General features: G+C 51.5%; 1 protein-coding gene across 1 annotated transcript in view; it reads left to right on the plus strand.

Annotated features, from left to right (window-relative positions):
* The window catches only part of CACNA1I (calcium voltage-gated channel subunit alpha1 I), a 115,090-nt gene that overhangs the window by 50,079 nt on the left and 39,506 nt on the right, over positions 1 to 25,505 (plus strand). The window contains exons 7-20 of the mRNA XM_036760824.1: positions 4,082 to 4,233; positions 5,423 to 5,608; positions 6,386 to 6,503; positions 7,395 to 7,550; positions 8,589 to 8,682; positions 9,273 to 9,475; positions 10,770 to 11,258; positions 14,071 to 14,171; positions 15,744 to 15,867; positions 16,499 to 16,567; positions 16,881 to 17,065; positions 17,335 to 17,461; positions 21,312 to 21,437; positions 24,961 to 25,050. Of these exons, the coding sequence (XP_036616719.1) occupies positions 4,082 to 4,233; positions 5,423 to 5,608; positions 6,386 to 6,503; positions 7,395 to 7,550; positions 8,589 to 8,682; positions 9,273 to 9,475; positions 10,770 to 11,258; positions 14,071 to 14,171; positions 15,744 to 15,867; positions 16,499 to 16,567; positions 16,881 to 17,065; positions 17,335 to 17,461; positions 21,312 to 21,437; positions 24,961 to 25,050 (2,220 nt within the window). The remainder of the gene's footprint in view (positions 1 to 4,081; positions 4,234 to 5,422; positions 5,609 to 6,385; positions 6,504 to 7,394; positions 7,551 to 8,588; positions 8,683 to 9,272; positions 9,476 to 10,769; positions 11,259 to 14,070; positions 14,172 to 15,743; positions 15,868 to 16,498; positions 16,568 to 16,880; positions 17,066 to 17,334; positions 17,462 to 21,311; positions 21,438 to 24,960; positions 25,051 to 25,505) is intronic.

A 25,505-nucleotide genomic window follows, 5' to 3' on the forward strand; every position in this document is an offset into this window, starting at 1 on the left:
AAGATGAGGGAGTTGGCCTCACTGGCCTCGTGCTGATTCCAGGACCCTCTCCCTCTGTGCTCCCTAGGATTCTTCCTCTCTATCGCTTCTTCCCTGTTCTCAGCCCCCTCTTCCCTAATCTTCCTGTCTCCCTCTCCCTTGCCTCCTTTTCTCTGTCCCTTTGGGGCCATCTCTGTCTCCATCTTCCCCAGGTGCCTCTGGCTCCATCTCTCACTCCTCACTTCCTGATTTGTCCGTCAGTCTGTCTGTCTTCTTCTCTCTCCCATCACTCCCCGCCTCCCTCCAGAGAAGATGCTTGGAGGAGTGATGGATGGCCCATTAGGAAAAGATTAACAGGTGTGTGCTTGACTAGAGAAACAGCTGTCAGGCAGGAGCGTGGGAGCAGGAGCCGGTGACCTTTCTTGAAGAGAGGAGAACCCGACTTTTGTCTTGGCACTCGGCGAGTCCTTGTGAGGAGGGGGCGAGGCTGGGCCGCCTGGCTGGGGGAGCCGGGCCTCCTCTGCCAGGGCCAGGGGATAGACTACCATCATGGCCTGTCACCTTCTACATTTTTCATTACCGCTGACATCATCATTTGCTTCAGGTTGAAATTGGCATCTCTGCTCAGCATCTGGGCTCTGGGTGCCCAGCCGGCATCAGACATCATTACTGCCTGGCGGGTTCCAGCCTCTGCTCTGTGTGTGTGTCTCTCTCTCCCCACAGTGGGCCCTCCCTCCTCACCCCCTCCTCTTCCCAACAAGCTCTCCCTCCCTCCTGGGCTTTGTTCTCCCTTTCTGGGCCCATTTTATTATTCAAATGTAATTATGGATGGAAATGGGGCCTTCTCCTTTTACCTGGGTTTTTGAAAAGCTAGTATATAGATGAGAATCCCTAGACAGGGGGCTGGGGAGGGCATTTTTCCCCCTTCTTTTTTCTGCTCAGAGGAAATGAAACTGGGTCCCCATCCCCATCCCCATCCCCATCCTGCTTTGAGGGCAGGCATGCTGGGGAGCATTGCAGAGCTGTACCTTCCTGCGGGTGGGGGCATTTGGCCAGAGATTCCTGGGTGCAGGAGGAGCAGAGACCAGGGGCTGAGGTGGAGGCAGCCCTTCCCAGAACTATGTAAGGGACCTTAGCAGAGGCTCATAGATTTAGAGGAAGGAAGAGACTTCAGTGACTGTTGAATCCGACCCATTTCACAGATGAGGAAACTGGCCCACACAGAGGAAGTGACTGCTCAAGGTCACACAGGTAGTGTGTGGTTTTGGATCGGGGTTCAAACCCAGGTTTTCCTGACCCCAAGTCCAGAACAAGATTCATTACAAGTCTTGAGATTGTCTCTTCCAATTACTTCATTTCACAAGTGAGGAAACTGAGGCCCAGACACTTGCCTAAGGTCACAAGTCCTAGATCAGCCATTTATCACCTGTGTGACCTTGGGCAAGTCACTTCCCTTCCCAGGGCCTCTGTTTCCCCATCTGTGAAATTAGGGGCCTAGGTTTCTTCCAGTTCTATCCCAAGGATGCCACGATCCTTCGATGGGCAGTTATAAGAAAAGCGCTTTGTCAACCTAAAGTCCTAAGCACATGAGACGGTCGTGGTGGCTCCCAGGGCTCCCATGTACACGTACACCGTCTCCTTCCCCCGGCTCAGGCCTCATGCAGTCTCCCCTCACAGACATGGCACCCGGATCCAGCCCTCTGCTGTCCTCCATGGCCCTGCCAGCCAATCCAGAGGGCCCCATGAGGCCAGCTGCTGGCTCTGTTCCTGGCCTTCTGAAAGAAGGAGCCCCTCTGCTCTAGGAGGGGCCTGCCAAGCCTCGACTTGACCGCTTCCTTAGAAACCCAGCCCCTTCCTTAAAGCCTGAGCAAGAAGAGGCCTTGCTTGGCTCAGGGGAGGGAGGCTGGAAAGGACCCTGAGGATGAAGCATGCTGAGGACTTGGCCTGTTCAGAGTCAATGCGGCGGGGTGGGGGTGGGGGGCCTCTCTTGGGGGATGAGGCCTTATAACAATAACACTCATATTTGTATTGGTGCGGCAGCCACAGTGCTGGACCTACAGTCAAGGAGACTCGAGTTCAAATTCTGCTTCGAACATGCTGAATGACCATGGGCAAGTCTCTTAGCCTCAGTTTCTCCATCTGTAAAAAAGAGACAATAGCACAGAGATGTTGTAAGAATCAAATAAGATAATGTCCACAAGGCATTTAGAACAAACCTTAAGACACTCTAGGAATGTTAATTATTGTGTAATACATTTTGTATTTAAGTAACACATTACTTTTCCAAAGCATTTTCCCTGTACCCAGTGATTTGATCCTTGTAACAGCCCTGTGTTTCAACATGGCCAGGGTATTAGGTGAGGAGCTGAAGCTCAGAGAGGCTATTCTTAGTAATTATACTCATTTTCCTAGTGCTTTAATGCTTATAAAGTAACTTATGTCTTAGTGTGGTGGTTGGCATACAGTAGGTGCTTAATAAATGCTTGTTGACTTGACTTGTTCATGTACGAGGGGCAGTGTGACCTCTTGGATGGAGTCGTTGTTGAGTCCTTTCAGTCATGTCCAGCTCTCTGTGACTGCATTTGGGGATTGGAATGGTTTGCTGTTTCCTCCTCCATTTCATTTTACAGGCAAAGTTAAGTGACTTGCCCAGGGTCACAGCTAGGAGGTGTCTGAGGTGGGATTTGAACTCATGAAGATGAGTCTTCCAGGTTTCAACCCTAGTGCTCTATCCACTGTGGTGGAGCCTAGCTGCTTGGATGAAGAGCCACCAATAAAGTAATTCCTAACTTTGAGAGTAGGAACCACTTCATTTTTGGAGGCAGTGCGGAATAGTGGTTAGAGAGTTGGCTTCGGATCCAGTAGACACGGGTTCAAGTCCCATCTGACTGTGTGATCCCGAGTAAGTTAATTAACCACTCAGGGTCCCAGGCAACTCCCCAAGACTCTTAGTTACAAAGCAGGGTCCAACCTCATCGAGGGAGAGAGTTTCCTCATCCCCAGGTCCCTCTGTGGATGAAAATGCAGGTCAGGAGAAGGCGCCGAGTCCCCCCCCCCCAGCCCAGTGTATTCACTCAGTGCAGCCTCATGCTGTTGGGGAGGTTGGTGCTGATGTGGCCTCAGCAGACCCCTCTCTCCCCTCCATCTGTCTGTCACCCTCCCTACCAGCTCCACCCATCAGGACCCTGGAAGATTCTCAAGGGAAAGTGCTCTTAGAAGCATGAAGAGGGGAGACTCCCTGGGATGCCTCCTCTGGCTCAGCCTCTCCCTCCCTCCCTCCTTCTCTCTTTGACATCCTCCAAGAGTGTTTGTTTCTGTTAGAGTCTGTCCCCCTAGCCTGCCTCTTCCGCCTTCAGAGTTGGGCATTAGTGGGTTACTCCCTACTTGCTGATGCCTAATTCGTATAATCAGCTGGCTCCCTGAGCAATTAGGGAGACCACAGGGGAGAGGGGGAGCTTTCTGGAGCCAAGAGGTGCTGGCCAAGGCAGGGGGCAGGGGAGGGCAGAGCTGAGTGTGGAGAGGAAGTTCCATCCACAGCCAGAGTACTGGGAGTGGATTTCTCAGAGGGTTGTGAGAGTGGGGAGAGAGCCAGACATGTGGAGAGACCTGTTAGCTTTGTTACCCTGGGAAATCACTTTCACTCCGAGGAGTTTCCTGTTATATGGAACAATGGGGCTGGACTCAGTGGTCTCCAAGGTCCTTTCCAGCTCTAAATCTATGCTCCTCCTCACTCATTTGTTCCCTCACTTTGGACAAGTCCTCTGGTCCTCATTTTCTCTGTGTGTAAAATGAGAGGATCTCCAAATGTCTGACATCCCATGTTCTAAGATTCCTCCCACTTTTGATATTACATTATTCTAAGGCTCCTCTCATCTCTGACATTCCATGTCCTCGGATCTCTCCCAGCTCTGACATTCTTTGTTCTAAGGCTTTTCCTACCTCTGACATTCCCTGTTCTAAGGCCCTTCCCAGCTCTGATATTCCATGTTCTAAGGCCCTTCCCAGCTCTGACAATTCATGTTCTAAGGCCCCTCCCAGACCTGGCATTCAGGGACTCTGTCTAAGGTCATTGCCTGATATCTTTCCTCCTCTCCTTCTGTAGCCTGAGGAGCTGACAAACATCCTCGAGATCAGTAATGTGGTATTCACCAGCATGTTTGCCCTGGAAATGATCCTGAAGCTGGCGGCCTTTGGCCTCTTCGACTACCTACGGAACCCTTACAACATCTTTGACAGTATCATCGTCATCATCAGGTGCCAGGGGCTGGGTTGTTTCCCCCCCCCAGCCCATCCCTACGATCAGGACCACCCCTCCCCTATTCATCGGGAGCCTGCCTCCCAACCCAGACACCTTCCCCAAGCACAGAGGCTGTGTTTACCCACTCAAGGCTGCCTCAGTACCTTCCCTGGCTTCTTTCATTCCCCTGACCCCTACTCCCCACCATCTAGGAGCTGATTGTGCAGGCAGCATGGGAACCAAGCCCAACTCCTGCTGCTACCTGCCTTGCAGTGTGTCCTCCAGAGGCTGAGAAAGGGAAATGGAAAGAGATACTGTCCTCAGCAACCCATTTTGCTCAGCTTTGGTCAGAGGGCGAAGGGGTGGGAGGAAGCAGGTGGCACAGAGGTTGAAGCTCTGGGCTAAAATGAAGCTTGGAGACTTGGAGGAATTTTAATTAACTCTGCTAGGTCTACCCTATGACCAGGATGATCCTTCATCAGGCAGAGTGGTCCAAACAACTCATCTCTTCATTCCTCGTCCTCTGTTCCACCCCCATCCCCCATTCTCTCTGGTCTCCTCCATCTCTCTCTCCTCCTCTTTAATGCCCCATCTCTTCCCTCCTCTGCCTCCCACCCCCCTCTCTACCCCACTTCCCCTCGGGGCCCTCCTCCTGCCCTCCTCTGTCTCTCCCTCTCTCTGAGTCTCTCCTTTCTTTGTGTGTCTCCTCCTTTCTCATCTCCCATCCTGTCGGCCTCCCTGGCTCTTCTCTGCCCCTGCACCCCCTGCCTCCCTTTGCCTTGGGCCTATTCCTCTTCAACTGGGCCATTCTCTGTCTCTCCTTCTTTTCTAATTCTCTTCTCATTCCTTATTTTCTCTGCTTCTTTCCCCAATTCTTCCCCTTCTCTTGATGCCATCTCTCCTCCTATGGCTCGAACTTTCTTGGACTTTTTTCTTTCTACATTGCCTGTTCCCTGGGCCTCAACCCTTCCACTTTTCCTTCCCCTCTGCATCTCCCCTGTTCTTCCTATGATCCCCTTTGTCTCTGGTGCAAACTCCCCCTCTCCACTGTCTGCTCCCTGCTTCTCCCCCTTGCTCTTGCTCTCCTTCCTTTCCTTCCCCCCATTTCTCCCCTCCCTGCTTCTCCCCCTCCCTCTTTCTGCTCCCCTTCCCCTCCCCCATTTCTCCCTTCCTTCTCTCCTCCCTCCCGCGCTTGGTCCCCCGCAGTATCTGGGAGATCATCGGCCAGTCGGACGGGGGCCTTTCGGTGTTGAGGACTTTCCGCCTCCTGCGGGTGTTGAAGCTGGTCCGCTTCATGCCAGCCCTGCGCCGCCAGCTGGTGGTTTTGATGAAGACCATGGACAACGTGGCCACCTTCTGCATGCTGCTCATGCTCTTCATCTTCATCTTCAGGTGGGCGAGCCATTGCGGGGTGCCAGCCACACGCGGGCATCCTCCCAGGGCTGCCCAGGAGCCGGGCTGCCCAGGAGCCGGGCTCCATCTGCTGCTGCCCAGAGAATCCCCCAGCTGCCCTGCCCCAGACGCTCAGAGCTCAGAGAGCACCCCAGGAGGAAGGCAGGTCCAAGCTACTGGGCACGGTAGAGGGGCACTGGGCACTCCTCCTGGCAGAAGACAGGAAGCCCACGACCTGAGAACTCCGCTGCCACTTGGTTCTAGATACAAACCCCTGAAGGAAAATAGCCTCTGCCCTCAAGGAGCTTACGTTCTACTAAGAGATAAGCACACAAATGAGCAAAAAGTGATTACAATTGGCAGGAGCAGGACCCGCCCCATTTCAGGGCTGGCACTTGCATTGTCTTGAAGGGAACTGGAACAGCGGCCCTCTAGGCATGGGGAGCCGCTTATAAGGGCACGGAGGTGGCCAGGCTGTACGTGGGCAACAGAAAGTCAGCCCACGTGGCTGGAATAGAGAATGCATGATGGCGAGCGGGATGAACCGGGTGTGGAGAGGCAGGTCTGAGCCGAGAGCTGTGGAGGGATTTGAATGAAGGGGAAGGGATGCCCAGGAGGCAGGAGGGGTCTAGGGGATGAAGAAAATGACGAGAGAGATGGCAGCCCTAGTGGGGATGAAGGAGAGATGGGAGGGGGCCGGGGGCTCCCTCTGCGCTCTAACCACCACCTCCTTCCTGGCGTCTGAGACCCTTCACCGTACCCTTCTCTTCTCTTCAGCATCCTAGGGATGCACATTTTTGGCTGCAAATTCAGCCTCAGGACTGACACCGGAGACACGGTGCCCGACCGGAAGAACTTTGATTCACTTCTCTGGGCCATTGTCACAGTATTCCAGGTGAGGAGTGCATCCCTTCAGGGTGAAAGAGAAAGTCCCTACCTCAATCCCCCGCCTGGCCAGGACCGCTGGGACCAAAGTCCGCTCCTTTCCCAACACACATACACACACCTCCCCACCAACAGTGATGTCCCTGCAGATCCTGAAAGAGGAGCAGCAACCCAAGCCCTAGGTGGGGCATCCAGGAAAAGGGGGTGAGATGCAGTTAATAGGAATAATGAAAGTTGGGGTTAGCAAAGGTCATTCCAAGGACAACTAAGTGGGCTTGTCAGCTGATTTCTGAGTAGTGCACAAATAAATAAAAGCATACACAATACACAATAGAGGAGAGGGCACAACAGTGAGTGTGTAAGGTTGAAGAAGTACACGAGTGTGGGTGTGGATGAGAGAAGTGCACGAATGGAAGGGAGCACAAATATGAGTGTGCAAACTCGAGGAGCCTGCACAGGTGTGAGAGGGCACAAGGGAGAATTTGCAAGACAGAAATGTGCAAGCATGAATGTGTAAGGTTAAGGCAGTGTACCATCATGAAATCACACAAGTGAGGGAGTGCACAGATGGGGCAGTGCACAGGTGTGAGTGTGCACCACTGAAGCTGTGTACAAGTGTGTGGCTGCACAAGTAGGAACAAGCACAGGGGACTGAGTGTTCGTGGAATTGGACCTGAGTGTGGATGTCTGGAAGGGAGAGAATCTTCAGTGTGAGCGTGGCACAGGAGCTACTGCCCTGGATATCCTGGTCTGGCAGCCTGGACCTGCCTGGCGCCCCTCCCCCCAACCTGCCCCCCCCCCCGCCCACCCCTCCTCCACCCCGCCTGCCCCCCTCTCCCACTGCCCACCCCCCTCCACCACCCCGCCTCACTGAGCATCCCTACCCGATTCCCCTCTGCAGATCCTGACACAGGAGGACTGGAATATGGTGCTCTACAATGGCATGGCATCCACCTCCCCTTGGGCCTCCCTCTACTTTGTGGCTCTCATGACCTTCGGCAACTACGTGCTCTTCAACCTGCTGGTGGCCATCCTGGTGGAGGGCTTCCAGGCAGAGGTGAGGTGCCCTCCCATGCCAGGCAGGGCCTTGACTTGGGCTCCATGCCCCCTCCCTGAGCTTCCTCATTTATGAACTAGGGATGGGAATCCTTGTCCTGCCTGCTCACAGGGGCCTTATGAAGAGTGTGCTTTGGGAATCCTAACGTGCTTGGAATGGAGTCATTATCAGCAATGTCCTCCTCCTCCTCCTTGTTCCCATCACCGCCTGAGAAGGCTGGAGGAAGGAGGGAATGAGTTAGTGAAGGAGCCTCCAGGATCAAAGGGGAGAAGAGGAGGCAGTCAGCCCAGCCCCTTGGCAGAGGTTGGCGTCAGGAGCCCATCAAAAGCTCTTCCTCTTCCCCTAGGCGCAGGGACGGGAGGGGAGTGCTAGCAGCTAAAACAGACAGTAAGACAGGATCTGCACATCTGTGGCTGAAAGGGAACAAATGAATGAACAAGCTTTTATTGAGCCCTACTATGTGCTGAGTGCTAAGCAAGCATATAGTCCCTGCCCTTGAGACATTTGCATTTTGAGGGCAGAGAAGACACAAAAAGAGAGTTGGGAGAGGAAGAAGAGGGGATGCTTGAAACAGCTTGGTTTGGAAATGGTCTGGAAGCTCCCCCATCAGAGCCCCTGGCCCCAGGGACCAGAGTCCATGTCCTAATGGGAGGAGATGAGGAGGATGGCCAGAGTAAGGGTCATGTCTGGAGAGGTTCTTGATGGCATGGATATTGCCATGGAGACATCAGTCAGTCAGTCAGTGAGCATTTAGTCATGTCTTGAAGCCCCTGAGAGGTGGCAGAGGACCAGCCTCTCCCTTCACAAATATTTCTGGTGGTCCAGCTTGGAGGCAAGGTCTGTGGGGATTTGGGACTCTTGCCTCCCTCCTTCTCCCTCCCCACTGCCTTCACTGCCCAGCATGGTAGAATAGGGAAAGCACCGTTTCATCATTTGCAGAGTAGGGATGTGAATCCTGTACCACGTGCCTCACTGGATCATGAGCGAGCCTTAGACAATGATAGAAATGCAGGCTGTTACTGCTTCCCTCCCCTCCAGGGAGATGCCAACCGCTCCTACTCAGACGAAGACCAGAGCTCATCCAACTTGGAAGAGTTTGACAAGTTCCGGGAGGGTCATGAAGGCCATTTTGGTAAGGGATGCCCTACCTGCACATGCTTGGGGCCCCAGCCAGAGCAGGCCAGGCCAAGCCCCAGAAAAGCTAAGGCTCTGAGCAGCATACATTATATCCCCTGGCACAGAGGGGGAAATGAGACACTGTCAGTAGGGAAGGCCCAGGTTCTCCTAGGCCCTCACCACCTGGGAGCCAGGTCCCTTTCACCTTGGGCTAAGCAAGGTGGAGAAAGCAGCCTGTCTTTGAGAGCATCTCCCTGCTTGGTGTCCTGGCAGGTGCTGAAGAGCCTGCTCTCCAGCTGAGGCCTAGGGCTTGATTCCAGGTTCTGTAACTTGGTCATTGCCCATTTCTGGGCCTGTTTCCTCTTCAAAATGGGGATGGGCAGATTTGCATTCGCTGCCTCCCAGGATTATAGTGAGAGGACTGTGCTCTCTGAACAACTAAAGTGCTGGAGGGATGTGGGTGTGTGGGCAGGTGAGGGCCCCTCTGTGGGAGGTCAGCAAGGGAAAGCTCTTGACCCTCCTCCCCTCCCCCCTGCTCTCTGTGTCTGTGTTTCTGTGCATATCTCCCTCTCCCATCCCTCCCCATCTTTGGATCTCTCCTCTCAGATATCAAGCTCTGCCCCATCCCCATGACCCCCAATGGGCACCTGGACCCCAGCCTTCCACTGCCTGGCTCCCTGGCCACCATGGGGGGCATGCCCCCTGGCCCTTGCCACTCCCTGCAGCCTGACCAGGTGCTCCTTGCTTTGGATTCCCGAAAGAGCAGCGTTATGTCTTTGGGGAGGATGAGCTATGACCAGCGGTCTCTGGTGAGTCATATCACAAGATTTGAACCCAGAGCCAGCTCTCATTTGTCTCTAAACCATCCAGTGCCAAGCACAGTGCTTTGCACACAGTAGGTGTTTAATAAGTGTTTGCTGAATAAGTATTCTAGGGATTTTGAAGCATGAAGGCCAAGGCTGTTCCTGCCTCAGGCTTCCTTGTCTACCCTAGCCAGGCTAGGATGATTTCCCCTGAGGCAGCCAGGCCACACAGGCCCCCTGGGATTAGAGCCTTCTAAGACCTAGCAGGCCCCAAGGACCAACAAGCTCATAGTAGGGTGCTCCAGCCTACGTCCTCATCCCCAGCCCTGCCCCCGCACCTTTGGGGCCTGACCATGATGTCAGCCAGGAGCTTTCTGAAGGCAGGAATGCTAAACTGCTGCTGGTTTGGAGCCTAACTCCAGCCAATTCAATTTAGCCAACATTGCCTAAATTCCACCTGTGTGCTGTGCCTAGCACTGAGCTGCTTGGAGAAGATATAATCCTAGCCTGAATTCAGCTCAATCCAGGAAGCACTTATAAAAGGCCTACTGTGTGCCAGAGTCATTGTGTATGTGGAAGAGCCAAATTGGTGAAAAATATAGTACATGATGAGGAGTCATGTATAAATTATGAAGAATTATACATTTTAAATGGAAACTGTATTTTGTCATAGAGACCATAGGAAGCCAGTGAAGCTTCTTGAGGGGGTCACACTTGGGCTTTAGGACTATCAATGTGCAGGATGCATTGGAGAGGAGAGAGGCTGGAGGCAGGGATGCCAATGAGGAGACTATGACCATGGACCATGACCACAGGGAACTTACAGTCCAGTAAGGGGATTAGGTGCCACACAGCTTAAACATGAACTATTACATGGTGAGTGCATTGGAAAGTTAGGAAGTACTGTACCATGTGAGGTCAGAGGTCATTCTAGCCAGGGGATCAGGGTAGGCTTCATGGAGGTGGCATCTGAGGAAGCCTTTAGAAGAAGGCTAGGAATTACAGTAGATATTCCATTAACAGGAAATGAGGAAAGATACAGTGTATGGGTCATAGGACATGTTCCCTGTTTGGTAGTGAGTAGAAAGTTTGGTTAGAGCATAGAGCACATGGATGGGGGTAATATGAGACAAGGCCAAAAATGTAGGATGATACTATGCTTTGGAGGGCCTTGAATACCAAGTAGAGAAGTTTGTACTTTCCTTGGTAGGCAGTAGGTAGCCATAGAAGGTTCTTGAGCAGGAGAGCTATGTGCCCTGCTTCTAACCTCTCTCACTTGCTCTCTGTGTCTGTCTCTCAGTCTAGCTCCCGAAGCTCCTACTATGGGGCCTGGGGCCACAGTGGAACCTGGGCCAGCCGCCGGTCCAGCTGGAACAGCCTGGCCCGGGGCCATAGCCTGAAACACCGAGCTCCCTCTGCGGAACACGAGTCACTCCTCTCTGGGGAGAGGGGCCGGTCAGCAGAAATGGAGCGGGATGATGGCACCCCTCGGGGCCCACCCCATCACCTACCACCTCATCCTCATCACCACCACCACCACCTCCACCACCCGCACTGCTACCGGCACCGTCGGACGCTCTCCCTTGACACCAAGGACTCCTTGGACCTGGCAGAGCTGCCACCACCGGCTTCTCATGCTCATCTGAGGCCCACCCGGAAGGGGGGCACAGGTCTAGGCACCAGTGAGCACCAGGACTGCAATGGGAAGATGCCCAACATCGCCAAAGATGTTTTCACCAAGATGGACAACCGGAAGGACCATGCAGAGGATGAAGAAGAGATTGACTATGTGAGTGGCCCTGAGGGGGACAGAGAGAGGCAGGGCAGGGGCAGAGGGCACAGCAGAGAGTCAGACAACCATCCGAGAGCCTGCCTTCCCTCTAACTGCCAGAGAGAAAGGACCAGACTAGGGGCCTGAAGACCTGGGCTCATCTCCAATTAGCCATGTGACCCTGGGCAAGTCACTGCCACTCTGGCCTTCAGTGCTCTCATGTGTTAAAAAAGGGATTGGGCCTAGATCATTTCTACTGTCCCTCCCGGCTCTGACATCCCCTGTTCTAAGCTCCCTCCCGGCTCTGACATCCCCTGTTCTAAGCTCCCTCCTGGCTCTGACATCCCCTGATCTAAGCTCCCTCCCGGCTCTGACATCCCCTGTTCTAAGCTCCCTCCCAGCTCTGACATCCCCTGTTCTAAGCTCCCTCCCGGCTCTGACATCCCCTGATCTAAGCTCCCTCCCGGCTCTGACATCCCCTGTTCTAAGCTCCCTCCCGGCTCTGACATTCCCTGTTCTAAGCTCCCTCTCGGCTCTGACATGCCCTGATCTAAGCTCCCTCCCGGCTCTGACATCCCCTGATCTAAGCTCCCTCCCACTTCTGAATTCTGTGGTTCTCATTACCCCTCCTTGATTTGAACTTAGGTCTTCTGACCCTAATTCTACATTTTGCAGAATCACAGAACTTGAGAACTGGAAGGAACCATCTGGTCCAGCCACTGCACCAAAAGAATCCCTATTTTAACCCACCTGACAAGTGGTTGTCTGGTGCTCACTTAAAGACCTCTTGTGAGGGAAAAGCCCCTTCCCCACTCCAGGCAGTCCCTTCCCCACCCCATCCCAAGGCTCTGGAGCTTCTATTTTCCCCTTTGCAGCTTCCCCTCCCCCATTGCTCCTGGTTCCACCATCCCTCCTCCCCATGATGGTCCCTCAGACTTTTGAAGGCTCCTCTCACTACCCCAAGCCCACTCTCCAGGCTGAACAGGCCCAGTTCCTTTAACTCATCTTCATATGAGACTGACTAAAGGCCCTTCATCTCCTGGTTGCCTTCCTCTGTGTGATCCTCAGCTCCGGCTTATAAATGTCCTGCTTAAACCTTCGCTCCTAGAATTGAACACAAGACTCCAGAGGAGATCTGATGACAGCTGAGCACAGGGGGACTCTCACCTGTTCCGCAGAGAGTCCTCTCTTAATGCAGCTCAAAACTGAATTAGCATGCTGACAACTCATGTGGCTTGCAGTCCATTCAGACCCTCAGATTTCTTCAGAACAGCTGCTGTCCAACCATGCTACTTCCCTCTTAGACTTATAATGTTGATTTTTTTATAGTCAAGTGTAAGACTTAATATTTATCCTCATTGAACTCCAGGTCATTAGCTTCAGCCCAATGTTCTTTGTTGGATCTTATTGGATCCTGTCTCTGTCATTCGCCATGTTAGCTATCCCTCCTAGCTTGGTGTCTTCTGCAAGTCAGATGGACACACCATCTATACCTACCTCCATCCTAGACTTGGCTTAGAGTTTGCTAGTTCTATGGTCATTTCAATTTTGAAATTTTTGCAGGGAGACATTCTCCTTTATCCAGTTCTTGTGTCTTATCCAGTCCCCTCCATTTTCCAGGATCTTTCAGATATCACTGACAATGACTTAATCATCACATCTGCCAGCTCTTTCAGGACATGTATTTATCAAGGGCAGCCAAATGGTCTCTCTCTTTCTTCTTGCCTGTCTTGGGTATCAACATCCTGTAATCATTTTTCTTCTACCATTCCCTATGCATTCCCTGGCTGCCTTTTTTTCCTATATAATTACCCCACCCATCTCAAGCAAAAGCTGTACCCCTTTTCTTCCCAACACAGTTTAAGAAAAACCCACCCCTTTTGCTGTCATTAGAGTCTCTTGTTGGTTTTAAAATCTCAACTGGCTGATGAGCTCCCTGTGCATCCACATCCAACTTTTAAGACCAATCCCATTTTTCCTCCTCATTGGAATAGATTCCCTTTATTTCTTTGGAATTTCATTCGTGAATATGTCTCATCCTCCTGGGCTGATTTCCTCTGAAACATTTAACTCCATGAGATTCTTTTTATATTTCCTCTGAACTTTTTGAAATCCACACGCTTCAGATTTAGAATGCACCCTAGATTTATTAAGAACCACCTACAGGAAAGGAGAAAAGGCAGCACGACTGTAGTGGATAATGATCAGTTCCAAATAAGCCACAAATCTGTGTCAGAGGAGGACTCTTCTACACTAATGAAATCCCAGTAGAGGTCATCCAGGAGCTGCGTGTACAGAGATGAAGCAAATTTCCCTGCCCTCAGGGAGCTTAGAATCTACTATGATTTCAGAAAGGAGCCACCCAGGGCTGATATCAGGGACTATTGATCTGTCCATTACAGTCATCATTGTGCCCTAGGTAGGCACACTTGAAGGAGGTTGAGGGCTGAAAAAGGAGGGAAGAGACATAATCCACGTCCCCAGAGAGCTTATACTCTTCCTGGGGAGACTTAGTTGCACTAGACAGAAGCACATTAAGACCTGAAATGGGGGCCCAAACATGTGAAGTTGAGTACTGATGGTGTCAGAAGAGGGAAGGAAAGAGCCCTGGGCACATTTGGAGGCTGCCATCCTTGGATGCCTGCCACATTCAAGGAGGTAAGTGCTGGTGGTCTCACATCCCAGGAATGCCAGGGGAGCAGCAGGAGAGGGGGCTGGTCTATTTCAATTCTTACCAACCAGCACAACCCAGAGGTGAGTTATGAGAGAAGGAGCCAGGAGACGGGGTCTCATACTATCTCTGACTCTCACCCCTCCCCACCCCCGCCAGAGCCTGTGTTTCCGAATCCGGAAGATGATGGATGTTTACAAGCCCGACTGGTGTGAGATCAGGGAAGACTGGTCTGTCTACCTCTTCTCTCCCGAGAACAGGTGGGTGAGGGCTGGACTGGGAAGGGAAGGGGGAAGCATTTGGGCCCTGGGAGAGGGGGAGCAGTGCAGGTAGTGAGGAGCCATGGAGACTGGGACTGGGTCCTTTGCTGGTGGCTGAGGCCGGGCCCTTTGATGGGCCCAGTTGTTACCTGAAGGGGAAACCACAGCCTAGTGGATAGAGCTGGTCTCAAAGCCAGGAAGCTTTGGGTCAAGTGCTGCCTCTGACTCCTTTAGCCAAGTCCCTTAGCCTCTGAGATAACTCTAAGACTGTAGAAAAGGTGCCTACCTGCATTGATAGAGGGACTATTCTCACCTGGGAGTTCTCTATACCAGTGAAATCTCGGGCCAGGTTTAATCCCTGTGGTACCCACCTCATTGGTTTGTCATGAGGCTTAGGTCGTGGGATGTAAGGGATGTAAGACTCTGAAAACCATAAAGGTCTATTTCAGTTGAGTGTGGGGCAGTGGGATAGAGCATTTGGGGTTTGGAGCCAGAGAGGCTGAGTTCAAACCCCAGCCCTCTCTCTTCCTGCCTTGGTATGTCACCTAAGTTTTCTCAGCCTCAGTCTCTTCTTCTGTTAAATGAGCAGGTTGGGCTAGACAGTCTCTAAGCTTCCTCCTAGCTCTAAAACTCTGAACCTAATGTCAAGGATTATCATTGCCTCCAGCCAGAGGTGGATAGTTCATTTCAATTCCACAAACATTTCCTCGGTGCCTACACCCTGCACCGGGCGCTGGAGAGAGGAAGATGAAAACACACTTAGTACCTGCCTCAACTGATTGCTCAAGCTATGAGACAGCATTTATTAAGCACCTACTATATGCCTGAAGCAGTCTGGCATCTAGCAAGAGCTAAATAAATGGATCATAGATCTAGATTTGGAAGGGCCTTAGAGGCCACCTAGTACAACCCCCAACCATTTAACAGATGAGGAAAATCAAGCCCAGAGAGGTTAAGTGATTGGTCAAGGTCACAGAGAGACAGGATGTGCTTGTTGATTGATAGGGGTGTATATGTGTGCACGTATGTATGCATATGTGTGTGTTTGTGTATGTGTGTGTGGATAAGCATAGGGATGATACAATATAAGGGAGGGGAGCAGTGGGGTGAAGGAGAGCTCCAAGGAGCTTTAGCAACATTGGAGGAAGGGGAGAACAATTTTGTCTCTGCCTCAGTGGCAGTCTTCAAGCAAACACTGGCTGGCCCCCAATATCAGGGATATTATCCAAGGGATAATGTTCAGCCATGATGCTCCCTGAGGTCCCTTGTGATTGTGAGATCAGGGAAGGTTTTTGGAGGAGGGGGCATCTTGCTGAGTCCACTGGAAGAAGCGTGACCCAGGGAGAGAGACTAGGGCACCCGGTCAGCATTGGTTTTCAGGGTTCATGTATTCTCAGTGAATGTGGAGAGAGCCCATCATGGCATCCATGGCCACTCTCTCTGAGCCCATGCTTTCTGTTCCCGGAGAGCTTCCCTCATTATGCCCTGGTCCCCTCCTCCCCACTGCCCAGCATGCTCAGGCCCAGGCCTGGAGGAGAGAGGCTGAGGTGGAGGGCATCTATCTCCTGCCAGGTTCCGGGTCCTCTGCCAAACCATCATCACCCACAAGCTCTTTGACTACGTCGTCCTGGCTTTTATCTTTCTCAACTGTATCACCATCGCCCTGGAGAGGCCCCAGATAGAGGCCGGCAGCACTGTGAGTGGGGCCCAAGCAGGGGCAGGGCCAGGCAGCTGGTGGGATTGGGGGGGGATGTGGCTGGAAGAAAACACTGCACCTGGGGTCAGGGGATCCGGACTCAGACAGACCCTGATTCTGCTGCTTTCTAACCATGTGAGGTGATCATGTGCTGTGGGGTGCAGTGGAAAGCACTAACTCTGGAGTCAGAAATCCCACCTCTTCCGTTTACTCCCTATGTGACCTTGAGCAAGATGCATCACCATCATGGGCCTCGGTTTCCTTTTCTGTCAAATGAGGGGCTTGTATTTGATGATGTCTGAGGTCCTCTCCAGCCCGAGATCTAGTATCTTATGATTTCCCATGAAGAGCATTTGAAGACCCAACTTACACTGACTAACACCCTCTTCCACACCCTAAGAGGGAAGGGAGATGGGATTTATAAAGGGACCCTGGGCTACAGTGGGGGGATACAGGTGGATCCAGGACAGACAAAGGGAATAATGAAGTTGGGGTGGTAGGGTAGAGGGAGGGAGAGTGTTAGCATGACTATTGGACAGAATGATGGGATTATCACAAGGATGAGAACAGAGGAAAAAGAGGGCTTGGAAGTCCTCCCTGGGTCCAGTTTTATCCCCACTTCTCTTTCCAGGAGCGAATATTCCTCACTGTGTCCAACTACATCTTCACCGCCATCTTTGTTGGAGAGATGACACTAAAGGTAGGTTGGACAGTCCAAACATTCCACCTCCTGGGCATAGCCCTTCCCTAAATTAGTTTATTTTGTGACCCTCTTTTTGTGCCCATGGATAAACTGTACTCCCTCCCTCATCTGTACATTCTACCTTGTTCTCAGCAAAGGCTCTCCATCACCATCACTGTGGTCTTCAAGCAAATGCTGGACAGCTCCTAATGATCGGGGATAATTCATGTTCACTCATGGGTTGGACCACATGATCTCTGAGGGCCCTTATAATTGTGAGATTCTGCAACACCCCTCCTTTGTCTCTGTGCACCCTTCCTGCCCTTGCCAGGTGGTCTCCTTGGGCCTGTATTTTGGGGAGCAGGCCTACCTCCGGAGCAGCTGGAACATCTTGGATGGCTTCCTGGTCTTTGTGTCCCTCATCGACATCGTGGTCTCTGTGGCCTCTGCAGGAGGAGCCACAATCCTTGGGGTCCTCCGGGTCCTTCGCCTCCTCCGGACCCTTCGCCCACTACGGTGAGGAAGCCCTTGGTCACCTCCCTGTGCCCTCTACTTCCTGCCCCACCAGCCATTCCCAGGGACCCCCCCCCCAGTGCCAAACCTAGTTACTACAAGGTCCCAACAGGTACCTGTGTGACCTCAGGCAACTCATCTGGCCTCTTTGAGTCTAGACTAGTGACTCTATGACCCTTCATTTCCTTGGTGCCATGAGGGTGGGCTCAGTAAACTCCAGGGAGATCCTTCCCCTCATCCCTAACTGTCCCCATCTTGACACCCAACTGCAGGGTCATCAGTCGCGCCCCAGGACTGAAGCTTGTGGTGGAGACTCTGATCTCATCCCTCAAACCCATTGGAAACATTGTCCTCATCTGCTGTGCCTTCTTCATCATCTTTGGCATCCTGGGAGTGCAGGTGAGTGGCTGGAGGACATGGGGGCTGACTGCACCTCTGGGTGATGGCAGATGGGGGAGACCTGAGAGACCATCTAGCCTGATTTAATAATTTTATAGCTGAGGCTGAGGCTCAGAGATGCAGACTGGTTTACCACACAGACAAGATTTAAATTCAGGTCCTCTGACTACAGATCTCATAATCTTAAAAAAAATACCAGTATTCTGGTGCCCTGGGGCTCAATACCTGTGAAAAGGGTGGACCAAGAGAAAGTAAAAGTTGGGAGACCATCTTAGAATGAGATCAACTAATTAATCAATTAATTCATAAGTATTTTGAAAGAGCCTACTAGGTGCCAAGCACTGTGCTAAGCATCAGAGCTGAAAAGACAAAAATGAAATTATTCCTACCCTTAAGGAGCTTACGTTCTATCTATAAGTACATGGAGACAGTGCAAGGGGCTATGAAATCTCATGAGGGAGGAATCATTGCCTGCTGAGTGGGGAGGAGGAAAGACTTCAAAGAGGAGATAGAGAGAGAAGAAGAGAGGGAGGGAGGGAGGAGAGAGAAAGAGAGAGAGAGAGAGAGAGAGAGAGAGAGAGAGAGAGAGAGAGAGAGAGAGAGAGGAGAGAGAGAGGGAGACAGGAGAGAGAGAGAGGAGGGGGAGAGAGAGAGGAGGGGAGAGAGAGCAGAAGAGGAAGAGGAGAGAGGGGAGGGAGGGAGAGAGAGAGAATTTTTAAGTGCTTATTATGGAGCAGGTACTGTGCTAGGTACTGAGGGTCCACACATAAGCAAAGTCCTGATCTCAAGAAGCTTATATTTTAATGGAGGACACAGCAAATGAATGAGAGATAGAAAGTAGGGGGGCCCAGGGGGCACTGGTGTTCGTGCTGGTGGCACCAGAGTAGAGGAGACGACCAGAGAGCACCATGGAGGCCTGCAGCCAAGTGGGATTAGGTCAAAACTGGCCCATCAGAGCCCAGGGTGGTTCCAGGGGCAGAGCCCGGTTTTCAGTGGAGAAGAGGTGGGGATGATGTCTCCAGAAGAGTCTGCCCAGTCCTCAGAAGTGGGGTAGAGAGGACTGAGTAGAAGTGGTGGGCTGGAAGGACAATGAGGCATCTACCTGTAGAAAAGAAGGGCCAGAGGCATTCCATGAGCAGGAAATAGTGTGCCAAGCCAACATGAAAGGAGAGTTGCCCAAGGAGTGTGAGGAGCCCAGCCCGGCTGGAGCATAGAGGAATAATGTGAAGCCAGGTGAACAAGGAGTGTAGGGCCAGGCTCTAAAGTGTCTTGAGTGCCAGGATGAGAAGCCACTGGCCAGTGTCCATCTGTCAGAAGCTCCTTGAGGGCACAGATTATTTCATTTTTGCCTTGGTGTCTGCCATGGTCCCTGAAACGCAGTCATGCTTCCTGAGCCCCTCCTCTGGGGAGCTTCCAGTTTGATGGAGGAGACAGGACCCACAGTCAGATGACATTGAGCCCTGGACTTGGGGCTAGAAAACCTGAGCTTAGGTCCTGCCCTGTCACTTCCTCATCCTGGAGAGTCTAACCAGTGCCTAACCTCCTAGGACTGGGCAAACCCCTACCCTTCCCTACGTCCTAGACAGTTGCTATTGCCCCTGGACTGTGGGGTAGAGAGGAAATACATGCCCTTAATTAATGCTTGTTAATTGTTTCATTGATACTGTGTCCTAGTCAGTGTAATTTAATGGGTTCACTTATTCACTTACCCAATTAAATTTCCTCATGGTAGTCTTTAGAAAATATTACCCTACAGGGCTTATGGAATCAGGACTAGGGACAGGGACATGGGATTTCACAGCTGTAGGGAACTCCAGGATGGGGAATACCCTCTCCCAGAGCAGGCTGGCAGCTTCTCTGAGACTCATCATTTTTGAGAGTTGCCTGGAGATTATACGTATGATATTAATAGTTCTGAAATGGGAGGCGGGGTTATGGTTCATGTGGGTTCAGCAAGAGCAGGGCTGGAGGACCCCAGAGGTTCCCTCCAGCTCCAGCATTCTGGGCTTTTTAAATTGGAGATGAATAGGAGCTCTCTGAAGGCAGGAATTGGCCATTTCTTTTATTTGTATCCACCAGTGCCCAACACAGATTCTCATACACAGTAGGTACTTAATAAATGCATGCTGCTGGATTAAACGCTCCATTTATCCTGAATCATAGATTTAGAGCTAGAAGAAATGTTAAAGGTCATCTAATTCCCCAGTTTTGTAGAGAAGGTAACTGAAGCCCAGAGATTGTCATGCCTGGGGTCACTCAGTCAGTAAGTGGCTTCGAATGCCGCTCCTTATGGCCCTTTCAACTGGACCACGTTACTTCCCCATCATTAATTCCTGCTCAGATAGGGCTGGGGTGTGATGACCCCCGATAGCCCTTCCAGACCTGACATTTGAGGATTCTAAGAATAGGTAGGAGGTGACAGGCGGCAGCATTCCAAGAGGCAACTGGAGAACAGCAAGGAGGTGGAGGATGCTCTGGCCATCCCGAGGACTCTGCTGACCCTGCTTAAGGCAAGCACCATTGCTGAGGGAGCCCCTGGGCCAGAGGGGCAGGGTCTGGGCAGCCTGGTGGGGAAGGGTATCCTGTGCCGAGGCTAGACCCTCCCTGGCACACCCAGCCCTGCTTCACGAGCCCGAGTCCACCCACAATGATATTTTTTTTCCTTCTCCTGGCTCTTTATTTTAGGAATCCGCTGTAGAAGAACACAGAGAGTGGGTGTTTCTTGCCTCTTACAGAGTGAGCTATAGATAGCCGTAGCATGGATCCTGGGCCCCACGTATCCGCCCATCCCCTCCTCATGGAGCGGGTGCCTCTGGGCAGGCCAGTGGCTGCTGAGGAAGGGATCAGGAGGGCAGCTGTTTTATGCCTGTTTGTTTTTCTGGAAGAGAAATTGTTTTCTCTCCAGTCACATACCCAGCAACCCATCCGTGCCCCAGGGATGCAGGATTCAAACCTTCCCCTTCCTTTTCTCACCATGTTTTCCCTGTCAAGAATACTAGAATTAGAGTTCTCGCCCCAGAGATCAGCAGCTTAGAAACTCAGTGTCCGATATCTCTGGATTTGTCTGGACCGTCTCCCCTTTTCACCCCCTCCTTCACCTTGTCCCTCAAAGCTCCCTTTGGACCTCCCTGGGCTCTGGGTGATCTGTAAAGAGACTCCAAAGGAAGCAAGATAGCTCAGTGGAGCTGGAGCCAGGAAGAGTCGAGTTTGAATCTGGCCTCAGATACTCACTAGCTGCGTGACCCTGAGCGAATCACCTCTGCTTGCCTCAGTTTCCTCATCTCTAAAATGGGAATGATAAGTGCCCACCTCCCAGAGGGGGAGGATGGTAAGGATCAAATGAGATAATATTTGAAAGAGTCCTTTGCAAACCTTAAAGCACCTAATAAATGCACCCAGGCTGTTTTCTTATCTGTAAAGTGAGGGGTGGGACTCAGCCTCTAAATCTAGGACCTGATGATTCTTTCTGTGCTTCTAGGGCTGAAGTTTTCTGGTCCAACCCCCTCATTTTACAGATGAGTAAACCAAGGCCCAGAGAGGTTAGGAGGCTTGCCCTAAGTCACACAGATAGTGAATGGCAGGGTCAGGATTTGAACTCAGGTCTCTTGCCTTAGTCCAAGGCTCTTTCCACCACCCCACACTGTCTCACTTTGTCACCTTGTCTCCCCACTCCCATCCCAATATTTGCCTGTTGGGAGATTCTGGTTTGGAGTCAGAGGACCTAGATCCTCTGTCAGGTACTACCTGTATGACCTTGGACATGTCCTTTCCCAGAGTGAAGGGGCTGGACTGGCAGACTTCCAAGGTGGTCTGCCGTTCTACCTCTGATCCTCTGGTCATCCCCCCTCAGCTCTTCAAGGGGAAGTTTTACCACTGCCTGGGGGTTGACATCCGGAACATCACCAACCGCTCTGATTGCATGGCTGCCAACTACCGCTGGGTGCACCACAAGTACAACTTCGACAACCTGGGCCAGGTGAGCAGCCCCCCAGAACCCCTTGGGTGCCAGGGAGGCAGAGAGGAAGGCACAGGGATCAGTTCTCATTCCATCACCATACAGGGGACAGAGAACTGGAAACCAGGATGTCCAAGAATTGGCAAAAGGGGCTGGGAAGGCTCAGGGGGCAATGATTGCTGTGTTCAAGGCTCTGAAAGGCCATCATTTGGGAGGGGGATAAGGCTTCATTTCCAGAAGGCAGAACTAGAAGCAGTGGTGGTGTTGGAGGCTGCGGGGGTGAGCCACAATAAGAGCTGTCCAGAGATGAGATGGGGTCTCTAGGGAGTAAGCAGGCTTCTCCTCAGTGGGCATCTTTAATGCCCAGATTGATGCCCAGATGCCAGATTATCTCTTGTTGGGTGTCAGGGAGGTTCTTGCTCAGGCTGGATTAGCCCTGAGATTGATGAGCCAGCCATGTGAGCGTGGATAAATCACTTTAACCTCTGGGCTGTACTCAATATTCATTCAACAAATATGTTTTAAGCAACTATGATGCTTAGAACACTGGTGTAGGATACACAAGGCATGGTCTCTGCCTTTGGGGAGATTGGGGTCTAGTAAGCCTCAGTTTCCCTATCTGGGAAATACCTATAATGGTGCATCCTACCTACCTCAAAGTGGTGTTGTGAGCACCAAAGGAGACCCTTCTTGTAAGAGTGGAAAGTACTCTCCAGAAACAATGAATTGCAATTAGATCCATTCCCTTCTCTCCACTCACACTGACACACCTTTGTTCTGGCACCATTCTCACCTGGACTATTATAGCACCAGTCTCCTATCTGTTCACTCTGTTTCTAGTTTCTCCCTTCTCCATTCCATCCACAGTTGCCAAACTTCCTCATGTATATAGATCTGACCATGTAACTCTAGAATCTTCACTAGGTCCCTATGGTCCCTGGGATAAAATGGGAAATCCTCAGCCTGGCATCTAAAGCTCTCCACAATTTAGTATCTACCTCCTTTCCAGACTGATTTCATGGCACTCCCCCCTCACACACCCGTAGAGTCCTGCACACTCAATACCTAACCAAACTGTCCTACCTTCTACTCCCAATCCACAACATTTCCAACTACCCTGCTTTTGCTCAAGTTGTTATCCGTGTCTGGCATGCTCTTTCCCTTCACCTCTGAGTCTTAGAATCCCTGTCTTCCTTCAAAATTCAGCTCAGGTACCTCGTCCTCCATGATGCCATTCCTGATCCCCCCACCCCCCAGTTATTACTGTTCTTGTCTTACCCTTGGGGACTACATGCTTAAAGACTGCTGGGAAACTGGGGTCAGAGATCAACTGAATGTCAGTGGCTGTGACTGAGTACTCCTGCCCTGGCAGGGGAGGAGGCCATGGTGACTGGGCATGGTGAACGGGGAGAGGTTTGCCAAGCACCACATTCATTTAGCCGAGTAGCTCCAGGGCTTCAGATGACAGAATGAGTGAGTGTGCCCTCCACAGTCAAAATCCCTCATCCCAAGGACCCCTCTCTGTTCTTCACACAAGCTCGGGGGGGGGGGGGCAGCCTTTTTTTCTCTTTTATTATTTAATGAACTAAGAAAGCATCTTTGGTCTCAAGTCTTGTCCTCCTTTAAAAGGCAGTCTCTGCCCTACAGAGCCCAATGCCTCCAGCTCTTAGAGTCTTTCTGCCTTTGGCTGTCAGGGACCTGTGATCTGTAAATGTGAGAGTCCTTTGACTTCCATCTACAAGGGTCTCATACCCTGCAGCTCTCAAGGACCTGCTGCCTCTGAATGTCGGGGTCCTATGGCCTCTGGCTGTCGGGATCTCATGACCCTGATGCTAACATGCCCTAGGGGAGAGGGAGTGTAAGATGGAGACCATTATTACCCTCGGTACAGACTCAGCACTCCCAGTTCCTTTGGGGGTTGTGCCTCAGCTCCAGCAGCCCAGCCCAGCACATAAGACTTTCCTGGAAAACACAGCACAGGAGGAGCACACCCACAGCACACATGGAGAGACACCCAGGAATACCCCAGGCCCGCGGCCACCTGTCTCTCCTCTCCTTCCAGCACTAGGAGCTTCTCCACAAGCACTGGGAGGGGGTTAGGCTCAAACACTAGCAGCAAGTGCCTTCCTCTAAGCTTGCACGTTCTGTCTGGGGGCAGCCCCAACGTGGAAGAGGCCGGTGGTCCTTACAGCCACTGCCTTGGAGCATCCCCACATCTCCACTATGCCCTGCCAACTCCAGCTTTGCTCAGGCCCAGTGGTTCAACCCAGAACAGGATGACCTTGGGCAGCACAGCTCCATAGCAGAGTGAGCCGGAGGGCAGGCTGGCGCTCTAGAACCCCATTTTCAAAGAAGGCTGTGATGCCTAGATCCATGTCCTACTAGACACATAGATACATACTTACATACATAGGGAGGTAGATTGATAAATGGATGGATGGATAGACAGATAGATAGATAAGTATATAGATAAATAGATAACTACATAGACAGTTGGACAAATAAATAAATAGATGGATAGATACCTACATAGATAAGTAGATAGATAGACACATAAATAGACAGACACATAGATAAATAGATAACTAGATAGAGAGACAAATAGATAAATAGATTAAATAAATAGATACCGAAGTAGATAAGTAGATAGATAGATAGATAGATAGATAGACAGATAGATAGATGTTTGGATAGATAGATGTTTGGATAGATAGATAGATAGGTAGACAGACACAGACAGAGCATTAATTAAACACTTACTATGTGCCAGGCAATGTACTATGTGCTCAGAATATAAGATAAGTGAAAAGAAAGATATTCCCTCCCTCAAGGAACTTGCCTTCCAATGGGGACGACACATGACAGGGAGCTGAATATGTGGTGGGGGGAGGGTAGGAGATCCCTAGAGAAATAATGAAGATCAGGAGGAGAGCTGAGAGAGGAAGGAAGGAGCACAGCTGGCTTGGGCATTTCCTCAAGGGCAAGTTCTTAGGAGGAGCCCACACCTCAGAGGAGGGGCTTTGGGGGAGATAGATCTTCCAAGGTGCCAGGGCTTCTAGAGAATGGTGGATGTATCTGAGGAATTGGGAGCAGGGCTGGCCCAGTGTTCTCTCCCCAAGCAGCCAGACCAGCCCCATTGGGAATCAGGGTGGGGCAGAGAGCAATCCACTGAGGAATCAGATCTGGGTTCTCTATCCAAGTCCACCTCTAATGAACTGTGTGATATTGGACATTTTACTTCTTGAGCCTTGGTTTCCTCATCTCTAAAACTAAGGGGTTGGACCCTTCTGGTTCTAGACCCAAGATCTTACCTGGATGATCCAGGGTAAGTAGGTGAACCTGTTGGGGCCTCAGTTTTTCATCTGTAAAATGAGATTGGACTGGATGGGCTTTGGGGTCCCTTTCTAGCACTACACTTATGATTCAACCTGAGTGACTTTGGGAAAGTCACTTAACCACCCCGGGCCTCAGTTTCTTCATCTGTAAAATGGGGGAGGTTGAACTCAGTGGCTAGACCTCATGATCTTCTCATCCTTTGTTCCAGGCCTTGATGTCCCTCTTCGTCTTGGCCTCCAAAGATGGTTGGGTTAACATCATGTACAATGGGCTGGATGCGGTGGCCGTCGACCAGCAGGTAGTATATGAAGCTTGGAGGTGAAGGGTAAGAAGGAAGGGGGTCTAGGGTGAGCAGGAGGATTAGGAGGTGAGATATGTCTTTGACATTCAAGTCAGGAAATGGTTATTAGACTCTCCCATGCACAAAAACAAACAAAACCCCCAACCCAACCCAACCCAAACCCTTGTCTTCAGCATGGGGAATAATGAGCCAGGGAAGAGACTGTCTTCACCCTCAGTGGGCTTCTACACTGGTGGAAGAACCATAACCGGAGATCACAGCACCTGGGGCAGCTGGGGGTGGGGTGGCGGATGAATGGGAGCCAGACAGCTGCAGGGGAGGTTGTGCTGCTAAGAAAGGAAGTTGGGCAGATCCATTTGGACAGGAGCTCCCTTAGGCTTCCCTGGGCTGCACCAGGGCTTTAGGACACTCCCTCAGGCTGCTGGCCTCCAACCTTCACCTTCACTGTGCCT

This window comes from Trichosurus vulpecula, chromosome 5, assembly GCF_011100635.1.
Source record: "Trichosurus vulpecula isolate mTriVul1 chromosome 5, mTriVul1.pri, whole genome shotgun sequence".
NCBI classification, from domain to species: domain Eukaryota; kingdom Metazoa; phylum Chordata; class Mammalia; order Diprotodontia; family Phalangeridae; genus Trichosurus; species Trichosurus vulpecula.